Consider the following 14,923-nt stretch of genomic DNA (forward strand, 5'->3'; position numbering starts at 1 on the left):
TGGGGAAAAAAATGCAGAAAACCACAGGTGGGACGGACAGACAGACAGAGAGCAAACCTATAGTCCCCTCCAGGGTAGTGGACTAAATAAGAACCGTCACAGGCAATCCAAAATTTAAATTTACTAGTGGGGTCACCCGACGGGCATGGAGGTGTATCGTTGCGATCGGTGCAGCCGTTTTGCGGGACCCGGGACAATAACGCTAGGCAGGAGTCCAAACCTGAGAATGCTGGAGACCAAAGCTGAAATAGGAAAAACAAACAACAAAAACAACAACAACATGCATTTTAAAGGCCATTTTCCCTACGAGAGCGGGGGTTAGCCTTGCGGTCCCCATGACAATCTTCTCCATTTTGCCCTATTTTCTGCATCTCTCCTTGTTAACCCCCTTGCCCGCATTTCTTCTTCCACCATCTTTAGCCAAGTCTTTCTCGGTCTTCCCGTCCTCTAATTCCTTCTACATTCATTTCCATCACTCTTCTCAACCAGTCACTTTCATCCTTCCTCAACACATGACCAAACCATCTCAACCTGTTCCTCTTCACAGCATCAATCACAGGCTCTTTTCCCATCATCTTTCGCAATTCATCATTTGTCTTCCTCTCTCTCAACGATACTCCGCACATCCGTCGAACCATTCGCATTTCCACCCTTTCCAACCTTCGTTGCTGCTCTACATTCATTACCCATGTCTCGCTCCCATAAATCATAACACTTCTCACACATGCAGCATACACCTTTCCTTTCAGCTTCAACGACACTCCCCTCCTCTTCAGCACGCCACTCAGTTCCCAAAACTTCTTCCATGCACATCTCACTCTAGCAATCGTTGCCGAGTCTGATCCACCTTCTCCATTCAGCATGTCTCCGAGGTAGCAAAATGTTTTCACACCTTCCAGCTTCACGCCGTCTCCAAGATCCAACTCAACATTTCCTCCATCTGCAGCTCCCTCTGTGCAAACCTTACATTTGAATGTAGCTGCCACACTGGTTAATGACCCTCTCAGACCACTACATTTTTGATGAACCCACTCAGCGCACATTGTACATTGAATAGAGTTCACTCCGACACCCTTCCTACACACACACAGCACAGGGCCACTTCCCAGTTCTTTCCACCTCACCACATGCTTTACCACTTGCCATCACCTTCGTCTTTCCGATATTCACCTTCGACATTTTGTCTCCATACATTCCTTCCACTTGTTCATCTTTTCCTTCAGTCCATCCATACTTTCCGCAATCAACACCAGATCATCTGCATACAACAACTCCCACGGTAAACCCTCCTTTACGTTCTGAGCCAGCACCTCCATCACGGCTACCAATAGTAGTGGACTTAGTACCGACCCCTGATGCACTCCCACCTTCACCTCAAACTCACCACTGTTCCGGTCCTTCATCCTTACAGCTCTTTTGTACATTGCCATCACTGCTCTGATCAACCATTCCTCCACTCCTAACTTCCTCAATGCCCATGTCAATACTTTGCGTGGAACCCGATCGAATGCTTTCTCCAGATCAACAAACCCAAGAAACAACTTCTTCCTCTTCTCCATGTACTTCTCCTGCAACTGCCTCACAATGAAAAGCGCGTCTGTCTTTCCTCTTCCTGGCATAAATCCAAACTGCATTTCGTCGATCTTCACCTTCTTCCTTATCCTCCTCTCCAACACCCTTTCCAATACCTTCATTCCATGCTCCAATAACTTTATCGCTCGGTACGAGCCACACTCCAGAGGGTCACCTTTCCCCTTGTATAGAGGGACGAGGGTATTCAGTTCCCAATCCACTGGAATGCGGCCTTCTTTCACCACCAGATTACAGATCTCTCATTCTCTTCACACCCCAACTTCCTGCTGCCTTCAACATATCTCCCACAAATCCCGTCGGCCCTCTCGCTTTTCTACTCTTCATTGCTTTTATCGCTTCCTCAGCTTCCTTCTCAGTTATCTTCTCTGCCGGTCCTAAAACTGGGTTACTCTCTATGTTGCCATCCCATTCATTCTCTGTATTCAACAGCATTTCCATATATCTTTTCCATCTTCCTTTAATTCCATCTGGGTCGACAACGATTTGTCCCACTTCATGCTTCAAGCAACTCACCCCCATCACATCACACCTCTCTTTCGCTATCTGCTTTGCAATCCTGAATACTGCTTTCTGACCCTCTTCCGAATCCAAGCGTTCTCCGAACATTTTCCTACATGCCTCCTGCGCCTTTGCTACCTCTTTCTTTGCAGCCTCCCCGCTGCCTTATAACTTTCATGCTCTGCTGTTTCTGCTCCCGTACCCTTCGCCTTCTGCCACTCCTTGAACTTCTTCCTCTTCTCGTCATTCCCCTTTCCAACTTCATCATCACACCACCATGTTTCCGAGTGCCTCGGTGGTCCTTTTGTCCATCCACATACCTCACCAACGGCTCCCAACAGACTAGCTTTCATTGACATCCAACCACTTTCAAGCTCAACCACATCATCCTCGACCCTACTCAGCCTCTCTTTTAATGCCTCCCTTACTGTCACCTCTTTCAACCTCCACACCTTCATTCTCGGTTGGTACTTCACCCGCCGAGCTCTCCTCGCACCTTTCATTCACCCTTATGTCGCAGACAACCAAGTGGTGCTGTGAAACAGCCTCCTCCCCCGGGATCACCTTTGTGTCCCGGAGGTGCCCCCTATCTCGCCTACGCACCATCAGGTAGTCAACGGTTGTCGTCGACCCACCTGTCGTGTATGTAACAAGCATATTATCCTCTTTCTGGAACTGAGTTGTTAACAAATCAACAAATCAAATCAACTCCATCAGCAAACTCCTAAATCCTTTCACCTTCTCCAAATAGGAAAAACAATATAGCCTATTTTACTCCAGGGGGTCCCAGGATTACCCACCCAAAATATCGTTGCGATCGGTTCAGCCGTTTTTGCGGTACCTTTGGACGGACGGACGGACAGACAGACGGACGGACATTTGGTGAATTATCGTAAGATAAGATTTACAACCATATTACGAGGAAAATCCCAACATGACTAATTAGATCCACCCTGGTTGCAAATCCGTTCTGCATTTCCACATTTTATTGGTGCCATACTTCCCTGTCCTTGAATTTATCAATATCAAATCTTCTACCCTTTATCCAAGCGTCCTTTCCTTCTCTCGTTTTGAGTTCTAGAAGTCCAACTAGCAAATGGTGGTCGCTAAAGATGTTAGCACCAACCTTAACCCTCACGCCAGTCAGAGACCTTCTCCACATCCCTCTTATATTGAAATGATATATCTGATTCATAATTTTTCCATCCGGTGATGTCCATGTTTTGTGAACGTTGTGTGGAAACAGCGTTCCTCATATACAAAGGCCAATAATTTTTCAGAATTCCACTAATCTTATTCCATTACCATTTTGTAAAGCAATTCCATGTTTTCCTGTGGTGTGTTGATGTGCTCAGTGTTGTCCTTTTCCACTTTTGCATTTAAATCTTCCATTACAGTGCACATAATTGCATGGTGTTTCCTCTGTAGAACTTTGATTCCCAGGAGGAATGGGTGGTTAACATTATGCACTATTTGTGGCCTGGAAGAACCATTCCAGCCTCCAGGTTGAGTGTCCATAGCTGTAGTGTTTAGAATCGCTTTGGCGACATGGGAGTCCATGACCGTAGGCAGGGAGAAAGCCTTTTTTAATCACAAAAGCATGAGGATTGGGTGTATGAAAGGTGATCTGGGAGCATGCACATTTCACTTGGTTAGATTGTCAAATGAGTCGAGTTAAAAGTTTAAACTGTACGACTCGGGCAGCAGTTGGTTCATCATCGCACTGGAGAATTGCACCCTCACTGCATGAGGGATACTGTTCGACACCCTCAAGGTCACATTGGATGGAGATGCATTTATTGCCATGGGGTGGGTCATGTTTTCTGGCACTGGGAAAGGTCAGGACTAAAAGGGGAGTTCAAAAAGTTCTCGTGAAATTCCATATGCCATCTATAATTGCTGGACAGATATTTGGGCTGTGGGATAAACGGTTTTTCAAAGTCTTTATTTTTCATTTCAAACATCATTTTCAATCACATTTACTTGTGTGTGCGATTAATACGTGGCCCATTTTCTCATTGGCCAGCAGGATAGCTTACAGGTTCACACACTCGTCTGTGAGCTGTCCAGCCTGGGTTTGAATCTTGGCCCAGTTTCACATGCAGGGTGATATATGAGTGTGTGTGTGTGTGTGCGACGTCCCTCGGATGGACATTAAACTGGAGTGACCGGTATTGCAGCACTCGGTGTTAGTGGATGGAAAGGTCTCTCGATGTATTGCCAGCACCCTGAACAAATTACAAATTGCTGCCCCAACTGACTGCTGGGAATGGAAAGCAAATCACCAAGTATAACTCTTGCCAAGAGACAACGCCGCACCGATGCTCTGCAGGGTTTATGGTACTTTGATGATGATGATGATGATCTGCGTAACACCCGCAAGCTTTCTCACTGTCAATGCATTCGCTTCTTACAGCATCCTACGATGTTAGATCCTGGCGTTCTCATTGTCAATGCATCTTCCTACGATGTTAGATCCTGGCTTTCCCTCTGTCAATGCATCTTCCCACGATGTTAGAACTTGGCTGTCCCCTCTGTCAATGCATCTTCCTACGATGTTAGATCCTGGCGTTCTCACTGTCAATGCATCTTCCTACAATGTTAGATCTTGGCGTTCTCACCATCAATGCATTTTCCTGCAATGCTCGATCTTGGCGTTCTCACCATCAATGCATCTTCCTACGATGTTAGAACTTGGCTTTCCCTCTGTCAATGCATCTTCCCACGATGTTAGAACTTGGCTGTCCCCTCTGTCAATGCATCTTCCTACGATGTTAGATCCTGGCTTTCCCTCTGTCAATGCATCGTCCTACAATGTTAGATCTTGGCGTTCTCACCATCAATGCATTTTCCTGCAATGCTCGATCTTGGCGTTCTCACCATCAATGCATCTTCCTACGATGTTAGAACTTGGCTTTCCCTCTGTCAATGCATCGTCCTACGATGTTAGATCTTGGCGTTCTCACCATCAATGCATCTTCCTGCAATGCTCGATCTTGGCTTTCTCACTGTCAATGCATCTTCCTACGATGTTATATCTTGGCTTTCCCTCTGTCAATGCATCTTCCTACGATGTTATATCTTGGCTTTCCCTCTGTCAATGCATCTTCCTACGATGTTAGAACTTGGCTTTCCCTCTGTCAATGCATCTTCCTACGATGTTAGATCTTGGCGTTCTCACTGTCAATGCATCTTCCTACGATGTTAGAACTTGGCTTTCCCTCTGTCAATGCACCGTCCTACGATGTTAGATCTTGGCGTTCTCACCATCAATGCATCTTCCTGCAATGCTCGATCTTGGCGTTCTCACCATCAATGCATCTTCCTGCAATGCTCGATCTTGGCTTTCTCACTGTCAATGCATCTTCCTACGATGTTAGATCTTGGCCTTCCCTCTGTCAATGCATCTTCCTACGATGTTATATCTTGGCTTTCCCTCTGTCAATGCATCTTCCTACGATGTTAGAACTTGGCTTTCCCTCTGTCAATGCATCTTCCTACGATGTTAGATCTTGGCCTTCCCTCTGTCAATGCATCTTCCTACGATGTTAGATCTTGGCTTTCCCTCTGTCAATGCATCTTCCTACGATGTTAGAACTTGGCTTTCCCTCTGTCAATGTATCTTCCTACGATGTTAGATCTTGGCTTGCCCTCTGGATCACCACAAAACCCAACGATCCATATAAATGGGCATCAACGCAACCTATTAAATGATCAACTAAAAGTCTCCGTTAACATTCTGACAAAGTGAGATGGTGGGGTGAAGGAAGATCTTAAAAGTGAGGTGGTTAATTGATAGAAGTGCACTACAGTGAGGACGTGGGTTTATGGAGAATCACCACAGTGAGGTGGTGGAGTGGTGGATTATAAACAAAGTGTAATTTTGAAGTGAGAGCAACCTCCCAAAGTGAGGTAATTGTGAAAACAGTGTACAGAATTAAAATGGATCATAAGAGTGAGAGTGGGTTCAAATGTGGCTAACTGACGCAAGGCAGTGGATATAACAGAAACTTCCCAAAGCAATGTGGGTGAGGGAAAAGGGGGGGACCAGGCGAAGGTGAATATCCAGGGTGACCTGTGATGGTGAGATGAGGAGGTAGCAAAATTCAGAAGAGTCATAAATGATCAGGTGGAAGAAGGCAAGCAGGTTGATAAGAGAGCAACAACAAAGATGATTATCTTTCAATCTCTATACATATTTGCATTGCAGCATTCCAGATTTTTAAAGCTAAGGTATTGGAAATATGCAGCCAAGCCACAATGCACAGAAAAGAAAAAACAATGGCATAGTCTCTTTAATAGAAAGATATTTTACTTTGAATATATGTCAATAATGATTACTTCTGAACAATGGCATGATGGTACAATATCACAAGAGTAACTGCATTGCCCACAAACAGAAATTAGCATACCAATCACATGTAAGTGAAATCTTCCTTCACACAGATCAAACAAAGTACAATGTTAGATTTTTTTGGCCAGAAAACTACATACCATACAAGAGTGAATATTGCGCAGGATTACTCCAATCACCACATTGAAACAACAACCGGCCTCTTGAAATTATAAGCAATCGGGATTAATGAGCAATAAACGAACTTTAACAGCGGTTGTTTTTCGTCTGATGGTTCAACAATGTCAAGGAAATGATAAAGTTCAAACACCAGCATAAAAGCTCAGTAAACATTGGAATAAACACGGTTTATTTGACAACATGGCGAAGGCAAACAGAGACATGCAGCAACAGGAAGCGCATGGGAGCACAGCATCTTTAGTGAGCAGCTCATCTGGCTTACTGGCAAACGCTTAATGTATGGCAATATCCCCATCGGACTCAAATGTTTTTTGAAGATATTTGCTTTTGGCGGAAGTAACATGACTAACAATAGGCTCAGATTATTTTGACGCTTCTTAGCCATAAAAGAAGCAGCACAGCAATGATCTATACTTCTCCACTAAGGAAGGAAGATATATGTATATGTTTAACAGGCTCAAGACACCTGGTGTAATGAATAGCTGACAACACACTATTGGCATTCAATATGAGTTTGGGTTTAGTGCAAGCTAGACACTAACCAATGTTCCAATTACGAGATCTAAAATGGAAAATAAAAAGATGGCAAACTTACAAAAGAAAAACATTTTGGCAGAATCAGACCATCACATTGTCCCTCACCAAGCCCATCAAAACAAAGATTGTAAATATCCTCACCACCAATTCCCCACTCCATTCCCGTGCATCATATCCCATTTTAATTTCAAATCCCAATGTTACTCATAGGCAATGAAAACAAAAAACAACAGGAGCAGGGAAGACAATCAAGTCTAGTTTAGGCCTACAATGGCCTGCAAGATGCGCTTGTAGTCCCCACTAGTGTCACCTTCAATCATCTTGTGCAGAGTCTTCTGATACTTGTCTAAGAAGGCCTTCTTTATCTGCATCAAGTCAATCTGTGAAGCGTAATGAGGAATGGGAAGAGCACAGGATAGCAAGACAATATATATGGAATCAGACAAAGTTCCCATTGCTACCTCCATCACTCAATGTGGATGGAGGTTGTGTTTTCACCCCTGTTTCTTTGTTTGTCTGTCTGTTTGTGAACAGGATATCTCAAAAAGTTGTGGACGGATTCAGACGAAATTTGTTGAAGATGTTGGGTGTGTAACAAGGACGAAATTATTAGATTTTAGTGAATCCCAGATCCGATAATGTTTTAAGTGATTCTACACTATTGAGAGGTAGGCCTAAAACCGATATAAAACACGATAGCTCAAAAGGTTATGGACGGATTCGGATGAAGCTTGGTAGACAGGTTGGGTGTGTGACAAGGACGGATCAATTTTATTAGATTTTGGTGAAGAAAAAGAAAAAGAGAAAAAAAGAAGAAGAAAGAAAGATTAGATTTTGCTGCGTCTTTCCGTCCATCCGCCTCTGCGGCTTTCCGTCCATCCGCCTCTGCGGCTTTCCGTCCATCCGCCTCTGCGGCTTTCCGTCCATCCGCCTCTGCGGCTTTCCGTCCATCCGCCTCTGCGGCTTTCCGTCCATCCGCCTCTGCGGCTTTCCGTCCATCCGCCTCTGCGGCTTTCCGTCCATCCGCCTCTTTTTTTTTGTTGTTGTATACAGAATCGAGGCTCGTGTAAGAACTAAAAATCCGCCATAAAAATCCATCCGCCTCTGTGTCTTTCTGTCCATCCGCCTCTGCATCTTTTGGTCCATCCATCTGTGCCTTTCCATCCATCCATCTGTTTTCCTGTCCATCTGTCTCTCTCTTTTTCTACTAATGGATGTATCTTACCAATAAAAAAGTAAAGAATTCAAAACAAAACCTTAAAAGTCAATTTCAATTGAAAAACATAAAAAGAAATGTGAGTGAATGTGTCTGGCTGTGCCACAGCATGAGAAAATAACCAAGCTCAATTGTAATTGTGGAGCTCAGGAAACTAACCAGGCCCAGCCATACCCAAGTGGTGAGAATTTGACTGGGCCCAGCCAGCAATCAATGACAAGCCTGGCTTTGTAGAGCCAGAAAAAGTGATGAGTCCTTGTTTCAACATACCTCACTGCGTGATACCACAATACGGATGAGGGTGGAGTCATTTGTACCAGCTCCCTTCATAGCTTTCCACAATTTTTCAGCAAAGAATGTAGGCCGGCTTCGCACACACTGTACTGCAAGATTCAAACAAAACACAAACACATTAGCCAAACAACATCAGCCGTTATGCAAGTACAGACACATGCTTAGATTCAAAATTTGTCTTTGTCTATATATTTTCTTGCTTGTCTGTTCTGATTATTTTGAGGTCCATGCTCTAGCATGAGCCATCAGTTTTATCAATAACTAGAACAATGCGACTGTGTCGCCAATATGCCTCCGCATAGTCCCATAACGGGTAGATGCCATCACTCTGCATATGTATGGGTTGGGGGTCATGTTTGTGAAGTTTCGTGTTGATCGGATAAGGTTCGTTTTTCTATCCAAGATGGTTGCCAAACCACGTGACCTATGACATCATCATTTTGAAACTATATGCAATAGTGCTGTTAGATATTTGTAAAATTTCGCATCGAAAGGGTGAGCGGTTTCAGAGATATAATTATTTAATATTTTCCTTCAATCCAATATGGCTGCCAAACCATGTGACCTATGATGTCATAAATTTAATATTTCAATACAAATGGGTCATAGATCATGTGCATGCAATTTCAGATTTTTAGGACAAGGAATTCAATTAAAACATTTTTGGCTGGTATACCACTTCACCTATGATTCTTCGCCATTGAGAGATAGGGCCAAAACGATACACAGTACGACATTTCAAAAAGCTATGAATGGCTTCGGACGGACAGGTTGGGTGTGTGCAAGGACGAATCGATTCAATTTTGGTTCAGGTCTGGATCCAGATCCAGTTCAGGTCCGTGAACTATCTTCTTGTTTTGCACCTTCAGCGGGAATATTTTAAACACGTTTAATTTGTGGAAATTTCACCACGTACATACATTTTGGACACCATTTATCTGCACTGTATTACTCAGTGGCTCATTATTCATGTTTTAAAATGCCATAATGTAAAGGATAAGCTGGATGGAAAATTGTCAGCACAATTACAAAACTGGATACCTACGCACAATTAATAGTAATACAATGCAAGAGAAACAAAACAAAAATCTCGATCCTGAGTATCAGTGGGATACAAAAGGTATGGAGGTATGCGCTCTACTGAGTGCCGTTCTAGTTTAGTATGGTTTGGTATAAAAAATATAACCACCTTTAGAGGCCATTTTTCCCCGCAAAGCGGGGGTTGGCCTTTTTCGGGAACCGTGGTTGTTGTTGTTTTTCGGTCCCCTTTTTGAAGCTCTTTTTTAAAAAGCTTTTTGAAGCTTTGGTAAAAGTAAATAAATAAAACAAACCCGCTCAGCAGTCCTGATTTTATGAAGGTTTTATTTGGGCGGTGTGTCATGGACCGCTGCTTCAATCGCTCCCAAAAAAGCAGGCATTTCCTCTGCATGGGTTTGTAATCAAGACGTACCTTTATTTAGACCACATAATAGAAGACACATTGTTCAGTCTTCAAATGTACACCAGAAGCCTGAAACCTAAGACCTGAAGCCAATAAGTAGCGACCAAAATGCCGATTGCCAGGTTACAATTGTGGGTGGAGTCAGGCCAGCTGTCCAACCAATGGGCGAAAGAGAGAAACAGATGGAGAAATCCAGCTACTTTAATATATAGCTTACAGAGTCCCATCCAATTTAGTCAGAATCAGGACAAAATATTTTGGGAATGAAATGCAAACGGGCAGAAATAAACCTAATATTGCAAACCTAATATGCAACCTATGCAAACCTAATATTGCAAACCTAATATTGCAAACCTAATATTGCAAACCTAATATGCAACCTATGCAAACCTAATATTGCAAACCTAATATTGCAAACCTAATATGCAACCTATGCAAACCTAATATTGCAAACCTAATATGCAACCTATGCAAACCTAATATTGCAGACTTTTTGTGATCATAACAATAAGACTAAAGTTATGCAAGGGGTCAATAATAACATCCACAAGGAAACTACTGTGGTGATTAAAGTCCCGTTTGGCATGACCACATCAGGTTTGGGGTAAATGAACAGCATAATGACATTTGCCACAACATGACCAAGTGCAAGTGGGACAAAGTGACCAATGATCACCCCCGAAAGCCTACTGCTGTTATGCATGACAACTCATTGCAGAGCTGCAACAACCACTGAACACAGTCCTGATTTAATAACATTTCACATGCGCATTATTGGTTGTTTACATTACTCTGGTGTAAATCAATAGTTGAAAACCATGACTCAGCAGGCCAGCAGCCGCAGGGCCATTACGATTAATATTACCAACTAGCCGAAACCCGTGGAACATCCACGGAAGGGAGGATGTGGTGTATGGACAGAGTGTACCATTATGGATGGCATAGGGGAGCGCTCATGGGATCTTCTTCTTCCGTTAAGCTCCAATTTGTTCTCTTTAAGTTAAGTCCAATCAGTCCTCTCTGCTCAAAGTGCTCAGGCCATGCCTTCCCGCTCTCATACTTTTATTGCCGTTCGGTGTAGAAAGAGATTGACATATCGTTCGTCTGTTTCAGCTCGTTATCTTTAAGCTTCCTTACGTCTCGCCACCTGTTACACCTCTCCGAGTTACGAGGATTTATGCAATGCACCCCGAGTATCGCAACGTCACTCCATTGAACTTTATTAAAATGACGATAAAGACGTTTCCTTATATATCCTAATTTAAAATGTTCAAGGGACTAAAAGACCATTTGGTTCACACCACCCATGTTCATACCACTCGACTGTCCAATCAGCGGACGGCTCGCTTCGCCTTCGCCCAGCAGACGCCAATACGATGGCGTCGTAAGATGGAGTCGTATCGGCAGTAAATCGGATGCTTTTGGGCCCCAACGTCGGCGAATTAAGATTTTTCGAGTATGGCTGTACGTGATAAACAAAGAGTGCGGTTCGTAGATCGTAAATCCATTAGTGCCGTGGGCATCGGGTCACTGGGTGCGGCATAAAAGGGATAACAAAGTCGAGTCCTTACGGTATTATTATATAGATGTTACCATTCAAAATAAATATATTGGATACACAAACATTGTCTTAACCATTGACCAGTGTATCTCATACTTTGGAATTGCCGGGAAAAAAAAATCAGGGGGAAAAAAACAATAGGCCGAGACAGAACTCGTTGGTATCTCAAATTTTTCCTCTTTAAAGTCCTTTGATATAAATATATATTTTAAAATATTTGTTTAAAGTCACAATTCCAGAATGTTTCAACATCATAAATCTAGCCTCTTAAATCCATCAATTAAATGAGAGAACAAAACTAGAACACATCCTTAGCTTTGCTTCATGCACGGTATTATAAATCATCAAAAGCAAGTTAATTATAATTACTGCACATCTTTCTTTTATAAAGAAAAATTAAAGTCTTCTTTCAAAAAAAACAGACGACACAAAAAGATTAATAGCAAATGCCTTGTTATGTTTTGGATTCTTCTCACCAAACATGTTATAATAATCACAAGATAAATTATTTCATGGTTAAAGCTTTCATGGCAACTTTTCTGATAACTGTGTAAGCAAAAAAGGGGTTTATTGTACAATGTACAATTTCTGACTTCAATGTTGTTCGCAATTACAGGACCAACGTTCTTATCAAGTCCATTATGTCCAGAGCAAACGACTTAAACAACCAAAATAATAACAAAAAACTCCCCTAATTTCTTCTTTCAAACATAGCACATGGCTGCGGGTATCATCACTTGCTGGGGGCAAAACTGTGCCCCTTGCAGGTTAGAGCAGGAATTTGGAATTTGAGCACGGTGCAGGCCAAAGCTCGCCTACTCTTCGCAAAGGACATTGTGAGATATTTAACATCCACCAACTAACGTTGGCAGACAGGACGCCCAGTTCAACGTCCATCAGAGGTACGGTACACGATGATAAATGAGCCGGCCTGTGAAACATCAGGATGACAGTCTGTAGCTCGGTCGGGATTCAAACCCAGGCTTTACAGTTAAGAGGTGAGTGAGCGTACCTCTTCGCTATCCTGCCAGCCTGCTTCCCTTACCAGCTACAGTAAAATTATTTTAACAAGAAGAAGAAAAGAACCATCTCCAGAGGCCATTTTTCCTTGCAGAGCGGGGGTTGGCCTTTTTTGGGCGCTGTGGTCCCCTTTTTTGAAGCAATGTTTTATGGCTGGATGCCCTTCCTGCCGCTAACCCTGTTAGTCGCCTCTTGCGACACACAGGGAATTACCAGTGACTGGTACTCAATTTGCCGACCTCGGAAGGATAACAGGCTGAGTGAACCCCTCTGGCGTTAATTCAGCGATGACCGGGATTCGAACCCAGGATCCTAGGATCCCAAGCCGGCACCCTAACCGCTAAGCTCACACCAGGCTTAAAATTATTTTAACAAGATGCAAAATTATTTGTGCAGGATGTTATAAAAACAGAGTCCAAGATTTGTTGACAAAGGTTAAATGGGCACCACAAGCCATTTTGTATTAGAGATCATGGATATTCACGCACTTCCAGAAGGCCTTGCACCAAGGGTCATTTTCAGCAACTCTGAGCTTGATTGGAAAGCAAAGAAACTTCAGCATTCTGTAAACACGTAGCCAGGCCTACCTTGTAAAAACACATCACAGTCACTTTGCCCACTTTGAACAGAAAACCCGGACATTTGTAAAACACACCCACCTCTCCCCTCATGGTATTTTCTGCTGGTGTCCAGTGTTGCTGACCAGAGATCAAAAATAATTCATAAGCGTCGCACATGAGGTGCATACAATAAACGTGGTAGCATATGACACATCGCCCTTGCAAGGCGCTGAAAAAGGGCACGCAGTGGATCACGTAGGGAATGCAATCAATGCTTCTACATGAAGATATCTCGAGGCGAAAATTGGGGTTTTCACCTTGCCTGCGTTCGTGCAGAATTCCAGTATGCCCTGCTAAACTAGACCGATTCTCCATTTCTGCACGAACCCAGTGTAGAGGGAGAATGGATACAAGATTGGGGTGAAAAACGGGGAGGAGGAGGTGGCTGGCCAGGGAGGGCTCATAATGTGGTTTGACACGAGGATTTTACATTGAAACTTTGCAATATGATTTTCGACATCAAGCCAGCTGTTCCGCAATCCTCTCGGATAACGGCGTCGTCCCCAGGCTGCTGCCCCATCTGCAGATCACCCACGTTCCATACACATGCTCCCTTCATTTCCATTTTCATTCAATACTGTTTCAATTATGACCTTTCTCATACTTTTAATCTTTGATACAGCTTCTGCTGGAAAGCTTACTGGAACGTTCCGGCAGAGATAATTTGACAGTAAGCTCAAAAGTTCTGTTGCAATCATTTATAATCAGGAGCAGATCCAGGCGGTCTTCCACTGTTTTCCGGAAGATGCTCAGATTTTTAAAACCGAGTTTCCCTGTCTCTAATTATTATTTTTTTGTATACAAGATCGAGGCTCGTGAAAAAGCTAACATTAATCACAAAAAAAATAAAACGGCAACATAAAATATATAATAAGGGGAGCGGTAGACAAGATGGGGAGAGAGAGGGAAGCACACACACAAGCACAACATTTGAGAGCAGGGACATCGGGAGATCTGGGGAAGGGAGAGGGCTTGGGGGAGGATGCACGGGAGGGGGGAGGGGGGGGGGGCTGGAGAAGTATAAAACACAAGGACACTTTTTTTTTTTGCTTATTAATATATTTAATAATAGGCTTGTTATTAATATATATTTATTATAATATTAATATATTAATAATAACTAATTGGTTGACGAGTTATCAAGTGACCACTATATTCGTCATGTGTGTGCGTCTGTCTGTGTATGTGTCTGTGTGTGTGTCTGTCTGTCCGCAGCATAACTACCCGATGATATCATCTGATCTTGATGAAACTGGGGTGGGAGGTTGATATCATGATCTGGTTGTGTCCTGCCTAGAGTGGGCGTATTGCGCCCATTGTGGGCGGAGCCACGCCCGAAAAAGATGTCTTTTTAGGGGGTAATCGAGTTCAAGCTACATCTTCTCCGAGGGGTTTGGTGGAATCTAACAGGGGTTTCGGTATTTGTTTAGGCCAATGTCATGTGTCTAGCCCCACGGAGCTCGATTTTTCATTTTCGCCCCAAGGTCAAAAAATTTAGAAAAGTCGATTTTTGATGGTTTTATTACATTTTTCGCTTCCTGATAGGGTGAAATGTCGTACATGATCTTATATTATCACATACATCATGAAATATAAATTTTCAAACAAA

General features: G+C 43.1%; 1 protein-coding gene across 2 annotated transcripts in view; it reads right to left on the bottom strand.

The window, feature by feature from the left end:
• Positions 1 to 4,017: 4,017 nt before the first annotated feature.
• The window catches only part of ANXA7 (annexin A7), a 173,003-nt gene continuing 162,097 nt past the window's right edge, over positions 4,018 to 14,923 (bottom strand). The window contains exons 12-14 of one of the 2 annotated variants that reach the window (XR_013623204.1): positions 8,649 to 8,761; positions 4,786 to 7,542; positions 4,018 to 4,698 (exon numbers count right to left, since the gene is read on the bottom strand). Coding sequence is in view for 1 of the 2 variants with exons in the window: in XM_068113594.2 (XP_067969695.1) it covers positions 7,417 to 7,542; positions 8,649 to 8,761 (239 nt within the window). In the remaining variant the exon portion in view is untranslated. Of the gene's footprint in view, positions 7,543 to 8,648; positions 8,762 to 14,923 lie in introns of both variants that reach the window. The other variant, XM_068113594.2, reaches the window with a different exon arrangement.

The sequence above is a fragment of the Myxine glutinosa genome, chromosome 4 (assembly GCF_964187855.1).
Source record: "Myxine glutinosa chromosome 4, kmMyxGlut1.1, whole genome shotgun sequence".
Taxonomy (NCBI): Eukaryota; Metazoa; Chordata; class Myxini; order Myxiniformes; family Myxinidae; genus Myxine; species Myxine glutinosa.